This window comes from Pseudophryne corroboree, chromosome 9 (genome assembly GCF_028390025.1).
Source record: "Pseudophryne corroboree isolate aPseCor3 chromosome 9, aPseCor3.hap2, whole genome shotgun sequence".
Taxonomy (NCBI): domain Eukaryota; kingdom Metazoa; phylum Chordata; class Amphibia; order Anura; family Myobatrachidae; genus Pseudophryne; species Pseudophryne corroboree.
The window spans coordinates 436,650,229-436,676,166 of record NC_086452.1 but is presented as its reverse complement, the minus strand read 5'-3'; the positions used below and the strand labels follow the sequence as shown (position 1 = coordinate 436,676,166).

At 47.9% G+C, this 25,938-nt stretch overlaps 1 protein-coding gene across 7 annotated transcripts in view; it reads left to right on the top strand.

Annotated features, from left to right (window-relative positions):
- Positions 1-3,780: 3,780 nt before the first annotated feature.
- MITF (melanocyte inducing transcription factor) overlaps positions 3,781-25,938 on the top strand; it is a 387,291-nt gene continuing 365,133 nt past the window's right edge. For 3 of the 7 annotated variants that reach the window (XM_063941058.1, XM_063941057.1, XM_063941054.1), the window contains exon 1: positions 3,782-3,997. In XM_063941058.1, the coding sequence (XP_063797128.1) occupies positions 3,894-3,997 (104 nt within the window). In that variant the 5' untranslated portion in view covers positions 3,782-3,893. Of the gene's footprint in view, positions 3,998-25,938 lie in introns of all 7 variants that reach the window. The other 4 variants (XM_063941055.1, XM_063941056.1, XM_063941060.1 and 1 more) reach the window with 3 other exon arrangements.

Here is a 25,938-nt window from a genome sequence, read left to right as displayed (position 1 = left end):
AGCCGATCCTTCTTTTTACACATTGCGGCAGACAGCGTCCCTTTTTTACAATTACAGCAGACAGCGTCCCCGTTTTTACACATTACGGCAGACGGTGTCCCCCTTTTTACACATTGCGGCAGCCAGTCCCATTTTACACATTGCGGCAGCCAGGACCCCATTTTACACATTGCGGCAGCCAGTCCCCATTTTTTACACATTGCGGCAGCCAGTCCCATTTTACACATTGCGGCAGCCAGTCCCCCTTTTTACACATTGCGGCAGCCAGTCCCATTTTACACATTGCGGCAGCCAGGACCCCATTTTACACATTGCGTCAGCCAGTCCCCATTTTTTACACATTGCGGCAGCCAGTCCCATTTTAAACATTGCGGCAGCCAGTCCCCCTTTTTACACATTGCGGCAGCCAGTCCCATTTTTTACACATTGCGGCAGCCATCCCCATTTTTTACACATTGCGGCAGCCAGTCCCATTTTTTACACATTGCGGCAGCCAGTCCCATTTTACACATTGCGGCAGCCAGTCCCATTTTACACATTGCGGCAGCCAGTCCCCCTTTTTACACATTGCGGCAGCCAGTCCCATTTTTTACACATTGTGGCAGCCATCCCCATTTTTTACACATTGCGGCAGCCAGTCCCATTTTTTACACATTGCGGCAGCCAGTCCCATTTTTACACATTGCGGCAGCCAGTCCCCCTTTTCACACATTGCGGCAGCCAGTCCCATTTTTTACACATTGCGGCAGCCATCCCCATTTTTTACACATTGCGGCAGCCAGTCCCATTTTTTACACATTGCGGCAGCCATCCCCATTTTTTACACATTGCGGCAGCCAGTCCCATTTTTTACACATTGCGGCAGCCAGTCCCATTTTTTACACATTGCGGCAGGCGGTGTCCGAGAGAGACACAGAGAGAGAGAGAGAGAGACAGAGAGACAGAGAGAGAGAGAGAGAGAGAGAGACAGAGAGACAGAGAGAGAGAGAGAGAGAGAGGGGGGGGGGGGTATACTTACCTTCTCCCCACTGACAGGCTCCTCGTGCTGCTCCCTCGGTGGCGGCAGTGAGATGAGAAGGAGGAGGAAGGAGGGGGAGCAGGGAGCCGCAGCAGCGCTATGTTATTGGTAGTAAGCGCCGCTGCAGCATCCCCCTCTCCTTCTGTATTGGCTGCCTGTGCAGATCAGGCAAAAACTCGGCACTTCTGCGCATGCGTACGCAGCGCAATGCGCACGTGCGGCATACTATTACAACGAACGATGTAGTTTTACACAGGGTCTAGCGATACTTTTCAGTCGCACAGGCAGCCGCAGAGTGATTGACAGGAAGAGGGCGCTTCTGGGTGTCAACTGACCGTTTTCAGGGAGTGTTGGGAAAAACGCAGGTGTGGCTGGGCGAACGCAGGGCGTGTTCATGACGTCAAATCAGGAACTGAATGGTCTGAAGTGATCGCAAGCGCCGAGTAGGTCTGAAGCTACTCTGAAACTGCACAAAATATTTTTGGTCCTGCTCTCCGATCCCTTCGTTCGCACTTCTGCTAAGCTAAAATACACTCCCAGTGGGCGGCGGCATAGCATTTGCACGGCTGCTAAAAACTGCTAGCGAACGATCAACTCGGAATGACCACCAATGTCTTGCTGCCAGTCCACCTGCCCCCTCCGGCATCAACAATCCCCACTCCCTAGCCGCGCCGCAGGTGGAAAAAAGCTGCTGCGGCCACCGGCATAGATGTGTATGAAAGCGGCGCAGCGGAAGACTTTCATAGGCCTCCCTGCACCGCATACTCTCTGAGCCCCGGAGCCTCCTCTGCGTGTGATGTCACAGAAGTGCCTCCCCACCACAGCCGCACCCAGATCCCCAGAGGCCCTGACTCCGCAACACAGCACCTGGGCTGCCGGCCTGGAAGCCCCGAGATGGTTAATGTAGCGGATAGAGGGGGTGATATCGCGGAGGGTAATGTCTGGACTGAATCAATGTAAAAGGTGATAGTGCAGCGCAGTGCAGTGGGTGTGCAGTCAGGGCCGTTGCTAAAGTGTTCAGCGCCCCCCTGCAAACTATAAATTTGCACCCTCGCTTACTTTACAAACGCACAGTGCACATAATGACCCCTGTAGTAGAGACACTTACACATGTAATACCCCCTGAACCAGTGACGCTTACACATATCACGCACCCCCCTGTACCAGTGACGCTTACACACGTAATGCCCCCTCTACCAGTACCGCTTACACACGTAACACCCCCTGTACCAGTGACACTTACACACGTAACGCCCCCTGTACCAGTGCCGCTTACACACGTAACGCCCCCTGTACCAGTGCCGCTTACACACGTAATGCCCCCTGTACCAGTGCCGCTTAGACACGTAATGCCCCCTGTACCAGTGCCGCTTAGACACGTAATGCCCCCTGTACCAGTGACGCTTACACACGTAATGCCCCCTCTACCAGTACCGCTTACACACATAACGCCCCCTGTACCAGTGACGCTTACACACATTATGCAGACAGTCACACACACACACACACACACACACACACACACACACACACACACACACACACACACACACACACACATATATATACAAACACACACACACACACACACACACACACACACACACACACTGCACAGCACTCTCACCTTTTACACTGATTCAGCCAGTCACTCAGTTCTGCCAGCCAGTCTCTATTGTTATCACCAGTGTCCCAACGCGCCGCATTACAGGGAAGTAGACGCACTACATAAACTACAGCTCCCAGCAGCCCTTAGCGCTGAAGCATTCTGCCCCTTAGGGCTGCTGGGAGCTGTAGTTTATTGAGTGCATCTTCTTCTCTGTAATGCGGCGCATTGGGACACCGGCGCAATCAATAGTGACTGCCTGCTGTGCGAGTCTCCGGGAGAGCCACTGCCAAAGGGAGGACAGCAGCTTAGCTTCTGACAGGAGGAGAAACATTACCCTCCCCTCCCCCACTCACAGTACCTCCGGGCCCCATCCGCGGCGCCCCCACACTCCCCCTCCAGCACCCGCGATAGCTCCGGACCCCCTTCCCCACCCGCAGCGACCCCGCACCCGTACCTCCCGCCCCACCACCGCATCCACCTCTCCCCTACCTGGGGCAACCCCGCAACTGCTCCTCCCCCACCCGAAGCGGCTCCGGACCAGCACCCACGCACCCTCCCCCACCTGCGACCCCACCACAACCGCCCCTCCCGTGGCACCCCAGGATCCCATCCGCCTCTTCCACGCACCCCCTACTACCCCAACCAAAGCACCTACTAGGTGATTCATCAGGCCCTGTGTGCGCTGTTCACGCCGTTGCAAGGGGCTACGACCACTTAACCATTGCACGCCCTTTGTCCGTGCAATATTTAACCACTCACACAATTATGATTGGATGTAATACTCCATATAATAAAAATATTCCACGCCACAAGGGTGTGCAAGGGTTAAGGGGGCGTAGCCCCTTACGACGGTGTGAAGAGCGCCCGTAGGGCGCGATGAATCACCTAGTTTTTAAATATTTTTGTTTTAGAGAGCCTGACACCCGAGCTACAGCTAAAACAATTCCATTGATTCTAGAATAGAGAATCATTAGGTACTTTTAGAATGTTCAAGTGGAGCAGCCCTATTGTATTACCAGGCTCAAAAAAATGAGGAAAAAAAAAAGCCATGGGCTATTTAAATATAGTCAATAGATGGCAGAGGCGAGCCAACATCCGGGAGCAGCTGTCAATAAGAGGCGAGAAAAAAAATGAAAAGCTCCCTCCCGTGTGTACATACAGAGCACAGGCAAGGACAAGCAAGTTACAGTGCATGTCAGTACGGGGAAGAGTTGGGAGAGTCTGCTGCTTCCCAGTCACCTCTGGCTCCTTGTGAAAGCTGTAGCAATGCAGGCAGAGTCAGGAATCGTGGCGGATTTCGATGCCGGCGAAGACTTTCATGAAGAGCCAAAGACCTATTACGAGCTGAAAAGTCAGCCTTTAAATTACAGGTCAGTGACATCTGTTTGGAAGTAACTGCTGTGTTCCTACTGTACATGCCATTGTGACTGACCTAGGCCTGCTTGGAATTACTATTGTATTATTGTATTATCATTGTAAAAATTAACAATTTGTGGTCTTGATATAAGAAGAAAAAAAAAAGATTGAAAATAATTGCATACAGTATATATTCCATGTTACAGTTATTAGGCTGGTCACTGATTGAAGTCTGGATTGTTTAGAGATACTTTGCAGTTTGGGGTTTTTAATTGCTTGGGTTTTTTTGTTTGCGAGTTGGTTGATGCAGTGCATTATGTCACAGAATAGAATATTCCGCTGCTGTGTGTGGTGACAGTGACAATACATTGCATTTGGAAAGGTATTCCTGCATGATCTGTATTTTTGGGGTTCAAGTTGGGTGTCAGTTTGACCAAATGTTTCATTATTTTAGTGACTCACAGTGGTCTTTGTAGCACAATGCCTACCCTGCTGCAGAGCCTCTTGGATACCTGGGTTTGGCGATCAGTGGGACTGACAGCCCAATATAGCCGGTGGCACTGCAGTAGTCGTGGTCCTTTAGTACTACACACCAAATCATATTCCACCTGTTTTAGTAGTATGGAGGTAATTAGCCTAGTACATTTATTTTTGGGATATGGCATGATCTGCTAAAACTCTGTGTTTGCAGAGGCTGGCAGATTAACTACAGTTTATAAAGTCTGTTACACTGAATGTGATTCTTTAGCTGTGTCTGTCTCTTTAAACAAGTGACAGCCATGTGAGATAAACCTGAAGCAATGGTAAATGATGTCGCTTGTAGATTGGAGGGTGATTCACTTTGTCTCACCAGATTTTTACGGAGGAAAGTTATTAGTAATTCTTGTTCATACCTTTTAGAATTATTTAACATCTGTTTTAGGGCAAACTTTTTACATTGTGTTTTAAGCTCTTGGCATTGCCTGGAAAGTTTTACTCCTGATTTATAGTGCACGCACAATGGATATACATGGAGTTGAGCCATTTGTGGCTATTGTGTGCTCCCGGATATCCTTACACACTCATACGGCGCATGTGTTACGCTGTGTGTACGCATAGTGGTGCAGTTGCGATTGAGACGTACAGTATCAGAAATGTACTGGAAATGTGCTGGGCGGTAACTGGGAGGTGGCTAATCAGAGTGTCGCAGGTGTGTCTCTAAAGGATTTGCGTACACAGATGCTTAAACGTTCACATTGGACGCCATATTCTGATGGAGAATCTGCACTTGCCATAGGGTTGGTGGAAGCTTCCATGGTGCAACTGATGATGACACCGAAGGTGGCAGTGACTGTAGAATGCTCACAGTGCTTGTGGGGGGGGGGTTATTAATTACCCGGGCCTGGGCTTGCAGGGGGGTGGGGTTATTAATCACCTGGCCCCCAGCTTGCTGAAGGGGCCAGGCGGGGACCTGGGTCCGTCCGCCCCCTGAATATACTTACCTTGCTCTGGCAACTGTGTCTCTCCTCCGTTGCGCCATAATCACAGTGACATCTTCGGGAAACTGGTGCTGTACAGTGCAAGCAAAGACTCTGACACAGTGCCAGAGACTTAGTTCTTAATCTTAAGTGCACATGCGCCATCTTCCTGAATATCACTGGAAAGATGGTGCAGCTGGGGAGGAGGGTACTGCTTTCCAGGTAAGATCACCACCCCTTAATATCTGCCCCTGGCTGAGGCAGACAGCACCCTCCCTATGCAGTAGGGAGAAGGTGGGATGTGGCCTTGCCCCCCCCCATCATGTCATGCCCCCCATAAAGTAACATACCTCCCAACATTAGAAATGTATGAAGAGGGACACCTATGCGCGTGTAGCACGTCCAAAAAGGGGGCATGGCCTGTGGGGAAGGGGGCGTGGCTTTGCGGAGAGCCCGCAATCACGAGCCACGTCCCCATTTTCATCACTATGGGGGCATGCCCAGCGCTCTGTGTGCTGCTGGCATGCCCTCTCTCCCTCTGTCTCCACTGAATAGACGTTGTGCGCATGCGCACAGCGTCTATTCACCGCTGCTCTAAGCAGAGCAGCAGTGACAGGAGCCTCCCTACTGCCCCCCCGCCCACCGCGGGATACTGTGGTCTGCGGGTGGGACAGCGGGACAGTCCCCTCCAAAAATCGGGACAGTTGGGAGGTATGCAGTAACTGGGCCTGGAAATCCTCTCTACGGCCCTGGATGCTCAAAGTGGGTGTCTCAGTCCTTGCACAGTCCACCAGAACCAGGGCTTATACTGGTATGCACTGGCATATTTATAATGGGTGTAGTGTGTGCGATGCACACTGGCCCCCGAGGTCTAAGGGGCCCCACACCGCACACCCTGAACCCATTATTTCTAATACACACCCTCCGGAGTCCCACGGCGCAGCAGTAGCGCTGCAGAAATCACTGATGATGATACGAATCAAGACTCCACACTTATCACTAGCTATGGCTATCGGTGTGTTTACCATTGATGGTTGCCATCGATGGTAAAACTGCGAGTGGCCATCGATGGTCACCAACTTTGTTATGGGAGGCCATCAATGGTTTCACCCATCGATGGTCATACCTGTTCTTTCAGTGAATGGCTTGTGGGCCAAACACAGCATGGGGACGGGGCTTCATGGGTGTCGGCGGTGGGGCTATGCTCCGTGTCCCGACACCTTGCACATTTTTTTATTTTATTTATGCTGTGCCATCGATGGAGGGAAACCATCTGGTTCTCTCCCATCGATGGCAAAAGCATTCGACGTCGGCCATAAACCATCGATTATTATGAATCATCAATGGTCGATGGTCATCCCTATTTATCACTTGGATCTTCTATCCGTGTTCTACCATAGGCACAAATATCATATGCAGCTGCTCAATAGCTTCTTATTGATAAATCATTAGAATAAAAATGGCTAGTGACATTCAGGAGTACAGTATAACTACACATTTGTGGTCTCTGCAGCAGAATACAATAAGGGTCTCAATATACTGACAGAAGTGAGAACAAACAAATACACATGGACCAGAGCTATCCCCCTTCCCTCAGCTACTATCGGTTTCATATACATAGATCGACCGTGTCTAGTTTGATAGTCAATAGGTCGACACCATATTGTTGACATGCATTAGGTCGACAGGTACACAAGGGTCAGCATGGTCAAAAGGTTAACATGACAGTGGTCGACACAAGTAATTTGGGGGCTTTCAAGTTCTCCAACAGATTTACTGTCCATGTGGACTACAATTGGGACCACTGTCACGTCGGCCTTTTGACCCTGTTGACATTACTCACTTTCTTCCTTTTGGCCCTGTTGACCTAATGCACGTCGACCATATGGGATTGACCTACTGACTGTCTATCTAGACAGTGTAGATCATCTATACCGTGCCCGCTACTATCATCGCTGGTTCTTTGGGGAGAATCGGTTCCTGAATACGGAGAGTAGAATTACATTGTGGATTTGATACATGCTGAAAACCAGGCAGATTTCCAGGGACTGATCTTAAAAACCTGGCACTGTCTTCAGAAATAAGCAGCTTTGCCAAACACAGTAGAGGCAGCCATTTTGTGGGAGGGGCCAATAATCTTGAAAATGCCGCCTATTAATTTTATAAAAAGTAGTGACATCACTGAGGCATTATAGAGTAGCCTAGCTACTTACTGAGAACCGGTCATGTCAAGATACAATGTGCAGTGATTTTGGACCCAGGGAATTCATAGGCTGGATTCTCACGGATCTACTTTCAGCCCACAAAATGGATGCCTCTGCTCTGTATAGCTGTCAGGTCCACTTTATATATAAACTGCACCATGGGCTCACACTAGTTAGTAACACAAAAAAACAAACAGATATAGCTCTAGAACAGGAGATTGTTAGTCCTGTGTAATGCTATTGTATGTTTTGTGGGTCCTTTGTGATGGGTGGACTGAGGTGATGACCTCTGTTACCTTTTATTATTGTTCTTCCTCATTTGTTATATTATGTTGCTGGTAAGCAAGTTACTGTGTGTTACACCTACAACAAAGCACATGCATGTGTTAGGTCGAATGGTTTTACAATCTTGTGTTGTGACTCTGAGAGGTAATTTCACCTGCTCCAAGTGCTGGTTCCTGGAGAACATGATATAGAACTGAACACACTGTGTGTTCTGCAGGGTTCTGGAGGAGGGATCATAGGTACTGTAGGACACTTGTCTAGGGGAGCAGTATAATCAGAAACATAAAGTAATATCCCCTTTAAGACCACTTTGATTTAAGATATATACAGTACGTACTTAGGGACTGCATTTGTTAAAACATCTAAAAGTGAAATGAGTATCCAGTGGTAACCAATTACTATCTAGTATATACTACAATCTGATCGGTTGCTATGGGCTACGAGATGCAGTTATGTCACCGGCGGTCACAATACCTCCCCCTACATCCCACACCCTCACAATCCTGATGGTCTGCATGCCGACCAACAGGGACTATTTCCACTCGTGGGTATCCACGTCATCCACAGAGTGGGAATAGAACCCGTGGCATCCGCAGGTTGCCACCGAGCCCGCAGCGTGGCGAGTGCAGCGAGACCACAAAAGGATTGTTGCGCTACCCTCCTAGCCGCATTCCGCTGCCGGGATCCCGGCAGAGGTATGCTGACTGGCGGTCTCCTGACCGCCGGTCATGAATACCACACCCATGGGCAACACCTCCTCAGTTTTGTGTTTAGGAGTTTTAGTAAATCTATCTCTTAATGCTGTCACCTAGAGCTACAGTACCACTACCAGTCATATAATATACATTATTCTAGTGTTGTGCAGAGAATGAAAGTAAATACCTGACTGGTTTCCATGGTTACAGCACCATGGGGGTCATTCCGAGTTGTTCGCTTGTTGCCGTTTTTCGCTATATTGCGATTAGTCGCTTACTTGCGCATGCGCAAGGTTCGCAGAGCGCATTCGCTTAGTTATTTTACACATAAGTTAGGTATTTTACTCACGGCATAACGAGGATTTTTCTTCGTTCTGGTGATCGTACTGTGATTGACAGGAAGTGGGTGTTTCTGGGCGGAAACTGGCCGTTTTCTGGGAGTGTGCGAAAAAACGCTGGCGTTTCTGGGAAAAACGCGGGAGTGTCTGAAGAAACGGGGGAGTGTCTGGGCGAACGCTGGGTGTGTTTGTGACGTCAAACCAGGAACGAAACTGACTGAACTGATCGCAATGGCTGAGTAAGTCTCGAGCTACTCAGAAACTGCAAAGAAATTTCTATTTGCAATTCTGCTAATCTTTCGTTCGCAATTCTGCTAAGCTAAGATTCACTCCCAGTAGGCGGCGGCTTAGCGTGTGCAATGCTGCTAAAAGCAGCTAGCGAGCGAACAACTCGGAATGAGGGCCCATGTCGGTCCTTTCATGTGCACTGGTTTTCATAAATGGCTCCCATTGTGTCCAAATTTATCTATGAATTAATTAGTGGTAATATAAATAAATATTTTCTATAACACTGATAATACACCTGTCACCATACTATTGTAGCTATGCAAGTTATTTTTGTTTTACTATAACTTCTCGGTAAAATATATATATAAGGTATCCTGCAGTCAGTATTTTTTCATCTGCATTAATGTGAATGGAGTCGGCCATACTGCTTCTTTGTTTTTGTTATTTCATAATTCCTGGTTGGCATTAATAAGCAAAAAGCTTGTGCGCATATCATTGGTGTACTCCATTCTTTTTATACAGCAATTAGAGCTTTATGTCATATGCAAATTTTAAAATGATGTTTCACTATGAAGTCTACTCCAGTGTTTATCAACCACTGTGCCATGGTACACTAGTGTGCCCTGAGCAGTCTCCAGGTGTGCCGCCAAAGAAGCACAGCCAGGCCCATCAGTGTTTTGCCGCTACTGAGGCCCTGGAACGATCAATACTGGTGGGTTTAGTGGTTGCAGAGCCAGTTCTAATTTTGGGCCCGGGCAGTGTTGGGATCTTCTGGCTTTCTCAGATGTGGCTCAGGCGTTACCTATGGAGAAGCTGCAACATGACATCCTAGGACATGCAACTGCACCATGCATCATCATTATATTTGAATGTGCCTTGGCAATATTTAAATAAACATCCTAGTGATATTCGGTGGACCCCTTTATTCAAAGTAAAGCATTGGTTACCCCTATACCAAGAAATAAAGACACGGAGACTTGAATTTGGCAGAAAAATTGCTAGCTATTTATTTGACCCTAACCATAGCAAACCTGTAATAGAAAATTTTATTAAGATGCCGATTCAGCCGGCATATGGTGGCAGAAAAAAGAACGGCTCTATTAAACTAACGCTAACCTTAAACTGCTAAAATTCGAAAACCATCCTAATTTAACTATGAACTATCAAAATCGGTAATAGGAGACAACTCAACCCCCACAGTGACTACCCACCCTGATGGGTGCCCTGCCGCTGCCTTCCCGGACGGGTGGTCGAGCGGCCAATAAGTCGATGGAGGTGAGTGCACCTAAACCACACCAAACTGTAAATCACTACAGCTTACCATACAACAACAAACTGCCGTTCTTTTCCGCCAATAAATAGCCAACGATAAACCCAGCCAACAATTCAACGCCAAGGCACTCCGTGCCAGAACCTCTACCAAACAGGGCGGGAGGGTGGGAAGGCAAATCACCAAACAAGAGAGAGCAAAATGGCCTAGCCTTCCCTATATATATTAAACCCTCCCCTTTTCCCAAAGGCTGTACTTTCCTCACAGCTAGGTCCACCCCTCCCAAGATGTTTAACTCATTCCTTTCCTATGCAGTCAATTCTCTCTCCTCTTGTTCAGTGACGCGAGTTGTAAAACGCGAGTTGTGACGCGAGTTGTAAAAGGTTGAAAATTTCTGGTCTACTCACTCAGAGAACTTAAATTTTCATGTACAAAATCATCAAGAGCATTCTACAGTCCTATCATGAGTCCAAATCATCAAGTGCACTCTTCAGTCCTATCATGAGTCCCAGTCATTAAGTGCACTGTTCAGTCCTATCATTCATGAATCCCATTCATCAAGTGCACTCTTCAGTCCTATGATGAGTCTTAATCATGAAGTGCAGTCTTCAGTGCTGTCATCATTTCCAGTCATCAAGTGCAATCTTCAGTCCTATCACGAGTCCCAGTCATTAAGTGCACTCTTCATTCCTGTCATAATCCCAATCATCAAATGCAATCTTCAGTCCTATCATGATTGCCAATCATCAAGTGCACTCTTCAGTCCTATTATGAGTCCCAATCATCAAATGCACTCTTCAGTACTGTCATGAGTCCCAATCATAAAGTGCACTCTTCAGTCCTATCATCATTTCCAATCATCAAGTGCACTCTTCAGTCCTATCATGAGTCCCAATCATCAAGTGCACTCTTCAGTCCTATCATGAGTCCTAATCATGAAGTGCACTCTTCAGTCCTGTCATGATTGCCAATCATCAAGTATACTCTTCAGTCCTATCATGAGGCCCAGTCAAAAGGACGCTTTAGTCCTATCATGAGTTCCAACCAAGAAGTGCACTCTTCAGTCGTATCATGAGTCACAATCAAGTGCACTCTTCAGACCTATCATGAGTCCCAGTCATCAAGTGCACTGTGAAGTCCTATCATGAGCCCCAACTGTAGCTTTATTAAAAAAATGATGCATTTACTCCCTCTTCCATAGCTGTAAACATCCACTGACCTCTTAGATAGCATTTAGGTATTCGGTGGCTCTCCAAATATTGTGTATATATATGTCTCATCCAGCCCTGTGCTTTGTAATTTCGCCGACACATCCTAAAACAATCAGTAAACAGGTGCTGATATAAGAAAACAAGCTTAATCAGCAAAGCCCAGTATGTCAGTTATTTATTAGTATTCAGTTTGCACTTAGGGGGTAATTCCAAGTTGATCGCAGCAGGAAATTTTTTAGCAGTTGGGCAAAACCATGTGCACTGCAGGGGAGGCAGATATAACATGTGCAGAGAGAGTTAGATTTTGGTGGGTTATTTTGTTTCTGTGCAGGGTAAATACTGGCTGCTTTATTTTTACACTGCAATTTAGATTGCAGATTGAACTCACCACACCCAAATCTATCTCTCTCTGCACATGTCATATCTGCCCCCCTGCAGTGCACATGGTTTTGCCCAACTGCTAAAAAATTTCCTGCTGCAATCAACCTTGAATTACCCCCTTAGTATGCGGTATTACTACTAATTAGTATTTGGAAATCCAATTGTGTAACTTGTGACGCTTGCACTGCTACCGAATGCAGAGAATGGGATACAAAAAGCACTTTAGTGTTACAAAATTATACTATTTAGCTCGGTAACTTTGGGGTTGATGTAGCAGTATAAAGAGTGGACCAATCATCTTCGACCTATTATTTTATAGAATGTACTTGATAAATGCTACCTCAATACTTATTGGTTGCTATGGGCTACTTCTCACTAGTCCACTTCTCAATGCTTTTCACTGCTTGATACATAAACACCATAATGACTTTGATGGGCAGTATAATACTGCCCAGCTGCTCTTTAATGACGCCCTTCTGTTCAGATACACTGGAAACTAAGGGAGTTCGCTGTTGATGTTGAAACAATTTAAATGTCATTGTCAGTACTCTCAAAGTAGATTACGTAATTGGCCAAATTAGTATCTTTAAAAAAAAACTAAATTTGTTGACCAAGTTTATTTAAACAACAAAATAATCAGCACCAATTGATATCTTGCATTATTTTCCCCGATACAGTATATCTACTTAAGTGTTAAGGGCCCCATACACTAGAACGATCTCATGTCGGAGGTGATCGCAGGCGGTCACCCCGGCAGCCTCCCGGGGGGCAGGATCGGCCGAGATACATCGGATGCTTCCCATTTGCATACGATATATCTTGGTGATCCTGGGCGATCCAGATTTAATGTGCAGCATATTCAATCTGAAGGATACGATTCGATGCTCACGGGAACGCGCATCAGATCGGATCGGTTTGGGAACACCTCTAAAAAAACAGATTTCAGCCGATATATAGGGCCGAATGCACGAATTTGGTTGAAATCGGGCATTATCGCTCTAGTGTATGGGGCCCTTTACACTTCCTGATTGGTGGCATCACCTACCTGAGTGTTACACTTCCTGATTGGTGGCATCACCTACCTGAGTGTTACACTTCCTGATTGGTGGCATCACCTACCTGAGTGGTACATTTCCTTATTGGTGGCATCACCTCATTGTGTGTTACATTTTATGATGGGTAAAATCATCTTCCGGACTATTGCACTTTCTGATCTGCTGGACAGCACCAGACCATTTTTTATTTCATTGTATCATAGCTGCAACCTGGTGCTCTTGCAGACAGTGTACAGTATTTAAATGAATCTTTTGGGTAATTTAAAAGGGATTTCTATGGAAAGGGTTGGACACTACAACTCTCAACCCTTTTCCTATAGGAGTTCATTGTTTGCATGGAGAAAAAAAATCCTTTTCACAGACGATTTACACCCAAAACTTTAGGTGGAGTTTGGTGAGTCACTGAAAAGTTATAGTTATATAGTGTTCACTCTAGGAGTGAAAAGGGGCAGGGCGCCGCACTTCCGGGGGCACATGTGCGCACGCGCGGCGAAGCCGCTCGCGCGTCCGAAACGGGGGCGCGGCCACGCCTACGTCATTTTAGGGGACGGTGCGGCCCACAGACGCTGCTATAGAGAGCGTCTGTGGCCGGCGACGACACTGTTGGGGGCGTGCCCAGTACCTCCGTCGGTGCTGGGCTTCCCCCAGCCCTCTCCCAATGCGTGAATGGATGCCGCACGCATGCGCACGGCATCTATACACGCCGGGAGGGCAGGAAGCGGGCGGCTGTTCTAGCAGGACGCCGCAAAAGGGGCAGGGCGGGTTTTGCCTGCTAAAAAACGGGCAGGGCGCGGCGCCCTGCTAAAACAGCCTAGAGTGAACACTAGTTATACCCATTTCACACATAATAGCCGGGAATTTCACAGCTCGAACCCGGGTCTATCAACCGAGCTTAAACTCAGCTGCAACCCCCCTTTTACACCTGGTGGTTGGACTCTGGTGATATCATCTCCAAGCACCACAGTGCCTGCCACTTGCACCTTTTAGGAATGACCTGGGTTATCGTGATCAGAGTAATTGTGCCCACACTACGGGATGCAGTTAATTTACTGGCTGTCGGGATCCCGACGATCAGGATACCGACGCTGGAATCTCGACAGCCAACAATGCCGACATTTGGAATCCCAGCTCATAGTGGCTATTCCCACTCGTGGGTGTCCACAACACCCATAGAGTAGGAATAGAACCTGTGGTGAGTGCAACGAGACACCGAGTCCTTAAGGGGACTCTTTGTGCTCGCCACTCTGCCGGCATACTGACGGCCGGGATCATCCCGGCTGCTGGTAAATTAAACTGATCCCCACACTACTGGCAACTGGGGTCAGCCCCGGGAATAACCCTATTACTGAGCAGGGTCGGGGACCCGGCACTCTGATCTGGGTTATTTTTGTTCACACATAAGCAAGTACTGGGTTGGTGCATGTACATCGGACAAAAAACAGGAATTTAGGCTATGTGTGTTAAGGGTATTACCTACATTCCATGGATCCTTTCATCTCAGGAGTCACCTTTGTCCTGCCTTGAACCTTTGTCCTGCTGATATGGGCATTGGTTAGAGTCGCCATTCATTCCCATGAATTGTAAGGCCAGGGTAGTGGAGCACCGATAACCTGAACAAGGCCAAAGAACCCTGTTGGGTTACTAGAAGCATTGGATACTAAACCGATCTACAGATCACAGGTGAGTACTTTTGATTTTATCCATTCTTATTTTGGGTGGTTAGCATAAAATCTAACTAATTAAACATTGGTGCAAAACTTTAATTAGCACAAGGGAGGTTCACTGACTTCCCAGTAAAATAGTCAATCTCTAATAATGGCAGAAATTTAATTGACAAAACATAAAGAACAATAGAACTAAGGATACGGAATTATGTAGAAGCTGATTCTAATGAAGTTTCATTAAATATCAGATAATCCTCTGTAAAACAGAAATAGAAATATATAGAAATATTAGAAGAATGAAATCTGCACATTAAAAATTCATAATGCGGTAAACTCCCTGTTTACCGCATTTTCCAAATGTACTATCCCCCGGCTGGCAGGACAGCGCTGTAAAGGGGTTCGCCAGCTTTTGCTGGCGATGCCCCATAGAAGCCTATGGGCTTCTCTCCGCAGCGATGTGTGAGGGATCCGATCAGATCCCTCCCAGCATGCCCCACGGCTGGCCCTGTCAACCCGCGCATGCGCAGACTGACTCCCGGGGCCGAATCCCAGAAGACAGGCTTCCGCAGTGCATCGCGGAGTAGCTTTCCTCCACAATGCTGATCAGATATGTAAGTACATATGCGATCAGCATCGGTGTGCTGGGCGGCGATGTACATTAGTACATCCCACCCATACTGTACTGTATTTAATGTTTACACCAGGCTGTTTTAGCCCTAATCATGGCATCCTGCTAATGCAGCCTGCTAGGTGCCATTCCCACCCACGGGCTACAGTTTCCCGCGGGTGAGAAAAGTTGCGAAGTAGCTATCACCACCGATGAACAGATGTCATGCGCATCTATTCGCATTGAGGGGAAAGCTTGGGGGAAATCCAGCACCTCCGTAAGTGCTGGGCACGCCCCCAAGAATGACTCCAATGGGGCTGCGCACCCCACCCCAGTCAGCCATGCCCCCTTTCGAGGAGCGCACAGCGATCCCGTGCCCGCACAATGACCTGTAATGATACTCTAAAGCTGGCCATAAATTCTGGCGGTCAGGATACCGATGCCGGAATCCTTACTGCTGACAAGGCCGCCAGCCGGAATCCCGGCTAACAGGGGCTATTCCCACTAGTGGGTGTACACCGAGCCTGCAAGGGACTTTCTAGTGCTCGCCCCGCTGCCAACATACTGACGGACGTGATGCCGTTGTCTGTATTCTGACGGCCGTCATCCCGACTGTCGGTAATTCATACTGATCCCCTGTACGCTGCACCATTGTGCTGCAGACCAACCAACTGGGGACAGGTGAGCAGCTGGCTGCTCAAAAGTTGCAGAGCCTCCATATACTACCCAATGTATGGTGAGGATCTTCATTCACAGCCTGCAGTCGGCTGGACAAGCATCAGGTGGAAAGACGAGTTTGAAAACCAAGCCGAACGGTTCAGACTGTTTTTCTGCACCGCTTTCAGGCTGTGAATAGCCATTATTTAGGGCAATACAGTAAACAATAATAATTCAGACATATTGTTGACTTATTTGCACGACTATTGTGCAGTATCTGGTCAGCTCTACAGTTGGCATACACTGAACAATAATTGTACAGATCAGGCGAAGAATGGACTGAACGATTATCAGTTTATGCACTTGAAAAATAACAGTTACATCCTGAAAACAGGTAAGGATTGTGTAGTTTTTTATTAAATCTGTCAAATCCTCACAATCGTCATACAATTGACTCCAGGCAGTGAACAGCGATAGCCTCCTTACATTTAGCAGTATATGGCGGTGCTTCAATTATCGGGCCATCGCTCCTCCACTCATCCATGTCGGCTGGTCAGGCAGATTTTGACTAAAAGTTCAAAATCACACAGAGACAGTTTGTATACACCAGAAGGAATGTATAAAAAGATTTAAAAAAAATCATTGCATATATAGTAAAATCTAAAGTTGGAAAGAAGAGTTTAGTAAATGAGTCAGCATCCAACTATGTGCAGTCAAGACAGTGAAGACAACAATATAATGGGTCACTGGGGGAATTAAATGCAATGTATGCAGTTCTGCTTACTTGTGGATAGGTAATTAACGTAAAACAAAATGTAAGCAAGGACAGTGTTTTATGTAAAAGTTGCCCATTGTCATTGCGTAGTAGAACCATAAATTGACACTGAGAAGCTGGGCTGTCCATCACCAATGAGATACTGAGCTGTCCATCACCAATGAGATACTGAGCTGTCCATCACCAATGAGATACTGAGCTGTCCATCACCAATGAGATACTGAGCTGTCCATCACCAATGAGATACTGAGCTGTCCATCACCACTGAGATACTGAGCTGTCCATCACCGCTGAGATAATGAGCTGTTCATCACCACTGAGGTACTGAGCTGTCCTACACCACTGTGAGACTGAGCTGTCCATCACCACTGTGAGACTGAGCTGTCCATACACACTGTGCGACTGAGCTGTACATCACCACTGTGAGACTGAGCTGTACATCACCACTGTGAGACTGAGCTGTCCATCCACACTGTGAGACTGAGCTGTACATCACCACTGAGATACTGATCTGTCCATCCACACTGTGAGACCGAGCTGTCCATCACCGCTAAGATACTGAGCTGTCCATCAACACTGTGATACTGAGCTGTCCATCACCACTGAGATACTGAGCTGTCCATCACCACTGAGATACTGAGCTGTCCAGCACCACTGAGATACTGAGCTGTCCATCAACACTGTGAGACTGACCTGTACATCAACACTGTGAGACTGAGCTGTCCATCACCACTGTGAGACTGAGCTGTCCATCACCACTGTGAGACTGAGCTGTCCATCACCACTGTGAGACTGAGCTGTCCATCCACACTGTGAGACTGAGCTGTACATCACCACTGTGAGACTGAGCTGTACATCACCACTGTGAGACTGAGCTGTCCATCACCACTGAGATACTGAGCTGTCCATCAACACTGTGAGACTGAGCTGTACATCACCACTGAGATACTGAGCTGTCCACCAATACTGAGATACTGATCTGTCCATCACCACTGTGAGAATGAGCTGTCCATCACCACTGTGAGAATGAGCTGTCCATCACCACTGTGAGACTGAGCTGTCCATCACCACTGTGAGACTGAGCTGTCCATCACCACTGTGAGACTGAGCTGTCCATCCACACTGTGAGACTGAGCTGTACATCACCACTGTGAGACTGAGCTGTCCATCCACACTGTGAGACTGAGCTGTCCATCACCACTGAGATACTGAGCTGTCCATCCACACTGTGAGACTCAGCTGTCCATCACCACTAAGATACTGAGCTGTCCATCAACACTGTGATACTGAGCTGTCCATCAATACTGAGATACTGAGCTGTCCATCACCACTGTGTTACTGAGCTGTCCATCACCACTGAGATACTGAGCTGTCTATCAACACTGTGAGACTGAGCTCTCCATCAACACTGTGAGACTGAGCTCTCCATCAACACTGTGAGACTGAGCTGTCCATCACCACTGTGAGACTGAGCTGTCCATCAACATTGTGAGACTGAGCAGTACATCACCACTGAGATACTGAGCTGTCCATCGACACAGTGAGACTGAGCTGTACTTCTCCACTGTAAGACTGAGCTGTACATCACCAATAAGAAGCTGAGCTGTCCATCAACACTGTGAGACTGAGCTGTCCATCACCACTGTGAGACTGAGCTGCCCATCAACATTGTGAGACTGAGATGTCCATCAACACTGTGAGACTGAGCTGTACATCACCACTGTGAGACTGAGCAGTACATCACCACTGTGAGACTGAGCTGTCCATCAACACTAAGAAGCTGAGCTGTCCATCACCACTAAGATACCGAGCTGTCCATCAACACTAAAAAGATGAGCTGTACATCAACATTGTGAAGATGACCAGAATGGTTACTTTACTCCACCATTCAAGATGCTGACAGCGCACCCACGAGTTTGTTTATCATATACTAATTTTTTGAGCCATGCTGCTCTTCCCACCAGTGCCAGCAGCCAAGCACTATGCATACCATCCTTGTCTATCTAAAGCCCTGGTAAAAGCAGATGCTACTTATTTTACAGTTAAGTACAGTTGACATTAAAATAAAAGTGACAACAAATATGTCATACTGATAGAGTAAGGTAGGGTATATATTAGGCAATACTGTGTATTGGATGATATATCATTCTGACATAGGGGGCCATTCCGACCTGATCGCACGCTGCCATTTTTCGCAGCGCAGCGATCAGGTCACTACTGCACATGCGTATGCACCGTAATGCGCAGGCGTGTCGTACGGGTACAAAGCGGATCGTTGCTGAGCGATGGATTTAACAAAGAATCCATTCGCACAGCCGATCGCAAGAAGATTGACAGGAAGGTGTTTATGGGTGTCAACTGACCATTTTCTGTGAGTGGTTGGAAAAACGCAGGCGTGTCCAAGCGTTTGCAGGGCGGGTGTCTGACGTCAGTTCCGGGACCTGACAGGCTGAAGTGATCGCAGCGGCTGAGTAAGTTCAGACCTACTCAGAAACTGCACAAACTATTTTTGTACAGCTCGGCTGCACAGGCGATCGCACACTTGCAAAGCAAAAATACACTCCCCAGTGGGCGGCGACTATGCGTTTGCACGGCTGCCTGCAAAAAGTAGCTAGCGAGCGATCAACTCGGAATGACCCCCCATGGAGCGGAATGATATATTGTTCATATCGCTCAGTGTGTACACACTATTGCGAGCTCCCGGTCATCCTCAAATGGGCCAACCCTGCTGATGACATACAGGTGGTTGCAGTGGGTAGCAATATATATCCAGCAGTTGTACACTGGATCGTGCAGCATGTATGGCCGCACGATATAACGTTCCATCAGTCCTCAGGTCGGTTGGGACACACATCGTCCTGATGTGTACCCAGCAGAGGCGTATCTAGGGTAGGGCGAGTGGGGCACCTTCCCTGGGCGCCTTGGCAGGCCCAGGAGAGGGGGGCGCCGCCGGCGTCCAGGGCATCATGCCCCACTCGCCCCCGTCAACCCTAAATGTGAGGGGAGGAGAGCGCAGGGTCTCTCCCTCCCCTCACCGCCGCTGCCAGCACTAGCAGTGCTGTGTCCGGTCTCCGGCGCTAGCCAATCAGAGCTTGGGGACAGCCGCCGGAGACCTGGAGCGGTGAGGGGAAGGAGAGGCGCTGCGCTGCGCTCTCCTCCCCTCACATAACAACAAGCCAGCGGCCGGTGAGTGACGGGGGGGGGGGGGGGTCCGGCGGCACGGGGGGGGGGGGGGTCCGGCGGCACAATGGGGCAAGTATCTGGCACCAAGTGGGGCCTGTCACTGTGGGGCATGTATCTGGCACTGTGGGGCAATGTAACTGGCACTGTGGGGCAATGTATCTGGCACTGTGGGGCAATGTAACTGGCACTGTGGGGCAATGTAACTGGCACTGTGGGGCAATGTATCTGGCACTGTGGGGCAATGTGACTGGCACTGTGGGGCATGTATCTGGCACTGAGTGGGGCATGTATCTGGCACTGTGGGGCCATGTATCTGGCACTGTGGGGCCATGTATCTGGCACTGTGGGGCAATGTATCTGGCACTGTGGGGCAATGTATCTGGCACTGTGGGGCAATGTATCTGGCACTGTGGGGCAATGTATCTGGCACTGTGGAGCATGTATCCGGGACTGTGGGGCATTGTATCCGGCACTGTGGGGCAATGTAACTGGCACTGTGGGGCATGTATCTGGCACTGAGTGGGGCATGTATCTGGCACTGTGGGGCAATGTATCTGGCACTGTGGGGCATGTATCTGGCACTGTGGGGCATGTATCTGGCACTGTGGGGCATGTATCCGGCACTGTGGGGCAATGTAACTGGCACTGTGGGGCAATGTATCTGGCACTGTGGGGCAATGTATCTGGCACTGTGGGGCAATGTATCTGGCACTGTGGAGCATGTATCCGGCACTGTGGGGCATTGTATCCGGCACTGTGGGGCAATGTAACTGGCACTGTGGGGCATGTATCTGGCACTGAGTGGGGCATGTATCTGGCACTGTGGGGCAATGTATCTGGCACTGTGGGGCATGTATCTGGCACTGTGGGGCAATGTAACTGGCACTGTGGGGCAATGTAACTGGCACTGTGGGGCAATGTAACTGGCACTGAGTGGGGCATGTATCTGGCACTGAGTGGGGCATGTATCTGGCACTGTGGGGCATGTATCTGGCACTGTGGGGCATGTATCTGGCACTGTGGGGCATGTATCTGGCACTGTGGGGCAATGTATCCGGCACCGTGGGGCATGTATCCGGCACTGTGGGGCAATGTAACTGGCACTGTAACTGGCACTGTGGGGCATGTATCCGGCACTGTGGGGCAATGTAACTGGCACTGTGGGCCATTTTCAGTGACCACACCCCTTCTAGAGCGTAGCCACACCCCTTCTGGTGTGTGGCCACGCCCATTGTGCGCGCGCACATGCTTCTTTTTGTGTGTGTGTTTGTTTGTTGTTGTTTTTTTTGGGGGGGGGGCCGCGCCATTTTCCATCTTGCCCTGGGCTCCGAAAAACCCTAGTTACGCCTCTGGTACCCAGGCTTAGGAGTCTAACACTGCATTTAACATCTGCTGAAAGCAGTGTGCTGGAGGAAGTTCTCAGTCATGCTTCCATCCAACCAACCAGTGGCAGCTCCAGAGGCGGGGCTGCAGCACAGTCCAAAATTCAAGTATGGGAGCCACACCAACTGCCATCCTCGCCGGTGCAGTGTTTAGGGTGGCAGATGGTGCTGCTCCCCTACTTGAATATTGGACTGTGCTGCAGTCCAACCATTTTAGGGACTTAGGTGAATGCACAGGTGACCATTTGCATGAATGTCAGCATTGCGTCGGGCTCAGAATAAGCCGCACTATGGGGGTCATTCCGAGTTGATCGCTCGATAGCTAGTTTTAGCAGCCGTGCAAACGCTATGCCACCGCCCACTGGGAGTGTATTTTAGCTTAGCAGAAGTGCGAACGGTTGTATCTCAGAGCGCCTGCAAAAAATGTTTGTGTCGTTTCAGAGTAGCTCAAAACCTACTCAGCGCTTGCGATCACTTCAGACTATTCAGTTCCGGATTTGACGTCACAAACCCGCCCTGCGTTCGTCCAGCCACGCCTGTGTTTTTCCTGACACGCCTGCGTTTTTCCGCACACTCCCTGAAAACGGTCAGTTGCCACCCAGAAACACCCCCTTCCTGTCAATCACTCTGCTGCAAGCAGTACGACTGAAGTGCATCGCTAGACCCTGTGCAAAACTACATCGTTCGTTGTGCCCGTACATCGCACGTGCGCATTGCGCATCATACGCAGAACTGCTGTTTTTAAGCCTGATTGCTGCGCTGCAAACAAATTCAGCTAGCGATCAACTCGGAATGACCCCCTATGTGCTAAGCATCGGAGTATTTAGTGGTCCTCCTTGTCAAGAATACCATATCCACGCCATAGCTGGAGCATAACAGAGTATGATGAGGGGATGTGCTGCACTGCATACTGGCACCCCAAATAAGTATGTCACAACTCCAGAGGCCTCACTCTAAGGGGCATATGTTATCAGCCACAGGGCATACTACTGTCTTGTTGCAGTACCTGGAGCTATGCATTTGCAGGCTTGTGGTAAGGCCGCAGGCTACACTTACCACAGGGATCTGCCTGTACCCTCCTAAGGTGTGAACAGAAATCGGCGGTAAGTAGAACTTTTTGCCTTTACCACAGCTGCCGCAAGTGTGTTCACCCACAGCTCTGGGCACCTAACCCGGAAACTATGGGTTAATGAGTATTAGCCGTGGGTTTAAAGCTGGATTCTATCTTCCCACGGTAAACCCCGCAGCTATTTGAATATGCCCCCAAAGTCTCAAATATGATATCGTTTATGGGCTTCTGAAGCTTTGTATGATCAAACTTCGTTACAAATCAAAATATTCCATGAAGGTGCTCTCTTTTGTGAATTATTGCATATACAGGTTGAGTATCCCATATCCAAATATCCGAAATACGGAATATTCCGAAATACGGACTTTTTTGAGTGAGAGTGAGATAGTGAAACCTTTGTTTTTTGATGGCTCAATGTACACAAACCTTGTTTAATACACAAAGTTATTAAAAATATTGTATTAAATGACCTTCAGACTGTGTGTATAAGGTGTATATGAAGCATAAATGAATTGTGTGAATGTAGACACACTTTGTTTAATGCACAAAGTTATAAAAAATATTGTATTAAATGACCTTCAGGCTGTGTGTATAAGGTGTATATGAAACATAAATGCATTCTGTGCTTAGACTTGGGTCCCATCACCATGATATCTCATTATGGTATGCAATTATTCCAAAATACGGAAAAATCCCATATCCAAAATACCTCTGGTCCCAAGCATTTTGGATAAGGGATACTCAACCTGTATAATATACAGTATGTGATAGGGACCCAAATATACTTTTATTAATGTAACACTATAAACACTTCGCATTTCAGTCTCTCTACATGGGAATTCTCAGCAGAATAGCTCAGGTTAGATATGAATGTACTCTTTATACTGTACATACTGTATCATTACATTGCTCTGTTGCTGAGGAAGCAGTGTTCACTTGGGATCATTCTTGTGTGTCTGCATTTGAAACACTGCTCTGTGCAACATTGGTGGTCCACATTTGTGAGTCTCAGCTGAATCCATCTTCTCCTTATCTCTTTACAAGATAGTGACATTGCAGCGTTTCTGCTTTTCTTCCTACAGTTGCTGGAAGACCATTCTCCCTATATGTTCGGCCTCTCCCTTCTTCTGAGTCAGGTGGTCTGTTTCCACTTCTAGGGCCTAATTCAGACCTGATCGTAGATGTGCGAAAAAACACACATCTACGAACAAAATATCTGACATGCAGGGGGACGCCCAGCACTGGGCTAGTCTGCCCCAAATGCCGCGTCCTGCCCCCCCCCCCCCCTTCCGCAGATGTGCAAAAGCATTGCACAGCTGAGTAGCTCCCTGCATACGCAGCCTAGTTACAAAGGCAGACGGCTACCCGCCATTTTTTTGTCCGCAACGGCTGCTTGTGACGCCACGCAGTCACTTCTGCCCACCCTGCAAACGGTCCTGATTTGCCTGCGTTGTCCGGATCGCGCCCTGAAAACACTGCAGACACGCCCCGCGACTGCCTCAGCCTGTCAGTCAGGAAGAGGTGATCGCACAAGTGAGATTCACATGCACACAGCGCAGGGATAAGCCTGTATTCGCTGCCGCTGCAGCGACCAGGTCTGAATTAGGCCCTTATTCTGTAACCATAGATGTAACACTGGAATTTCTGACATCTACGTATTTACAACTAGTGTTTGCCCACGGCTTCGCTCACGTGGATGTCTGTTATTGCTCATCGGAACTAATTTTACAAAGACATTAGAGCCATCTAATATTGTAATGTATGTTTTATATTAAACACATAGGGGGTAATTCCAAGTTGATCGCAGCTGGATTTTTGTTAGCAATTGGGCAAAACCATGTGCACTGCAGGGGAGGCAGATATAACATGTGCAGAGAGAGTTAGATTTGGGTGGGGTGTGTTCAATCTGCAATCTAATTTGCAGTGTAAAGATAAAGCAGCCAGTATTTACCCTGCACAGAAATAAAATAACCCATCCAAATCTAACTCTCTCTACACATGTTATATCTGCCCCACCTGCAGTGCACATGGTTTTGCCCAATTGCTATCAAAAATCCTGCTGCGATCAACTTGGAATTACCCCCATTGATCACACAATTTCTTTGTAAACAATATTTGCAGTTTTTCCTATAGGGATTAACACAAAAAGATGCTTGGGGCTACTAACTTATGAGCAAGCCACGTAAAGCTGCCCATGGGAGAAGCAGCTGGTACTGAGATTTATGCCTGCAGCCCTGTGCATTTGCCCCTGCGACTTGTTGATCGTCATAGCAAAGCAGACGCTTACAGGAAACTGCAGGCACTTGAATAGAAAAGGAAAAGGGGCATACGTGGTATAAACACAGTCTCACCTGCGACACATCCCGTAAGAATCCCAGCCTCAATTAGGTTCCTCTGCAGAGAAGTCACTTTAAGTCGGTTTTTATTGCCTAGCTTGGGCGGAATCAAGTTCTGCAGAACACCTTTCAGTGCGACGAGTGTCAAGCGTCTGGTTTTTCCTTTATTGGTCCTCTCCCTGATGTCACATTGAGGTCATACAAACTTCGTTTTCTTTTAAGGTCACTAAACTATAAAATAGTGAAAAGACGATCTAAATTCCTCCAGTAGTTTTAACATGATGCTGGAATGAATAGACAGACAAAAATTCTGATATTTTCCTTCTTTTTGTCCATAGAGCAGAAACAACCCTTACAGCTTTATTATATGTATAGAGTGTGCACAGTGTCATGGATTACCATGACAACCACAGTCACATGACACTTGATGTAGTGAGTCCAGAGGCACTGGACTGGCCTATGATCTGTGTCTGCACTGTAATAAACTTCCCCCATACCATACACACAGGCTGAGAACTGTGAGCCCGTGTGTATGCGACTGGCAGTCATACTGATCTATCTTCAAAAAAAAAAAGTGAAATCGGGATGGTCATCGGAAGCCCGCCATCATATTGTTGCCAGGCTTCGGAAATCAAATCAAATGATGTGATGGCTACTAGCCATCGCTTCAAAACCATTCGATGGTATAACTATCGATGGTTATACTGGAGGCATGCACAGAAGCAGCCAGAGCTTTGCACATGCGCACAGAAGCCAAGCTGCGGACACCACTTCCGTGAGTCCACGCACTGCATACAAGGCTGTCAGCCATCAGATGGGCAATCATCGAATACCCACAATTCAATGGAAAAATGATTTCCATCAGATCGGGAACATCAGTGGTTGCTAACCATCGGCTTCCAATGTCCATCCCTATTTGGAAAAGAAGATGTTGATTTGTCAACTAAGAAAAATCACTGTCAGATGCATGTTTACAAGGTACTAGGGGAGATGTACTCTTATCACTAAGTAGTGATAAGAGTGGAGAAATGAGCCAGTGGAGAAGTTGCCCATGGCAACCAATCGACTGCTCTGCATAATTTTATAGTATGCAAATTATAAATGTTACTTCAATGCTTATTGGTTGCCATGGGCAACCACTCCACTGGCTCACTTCTC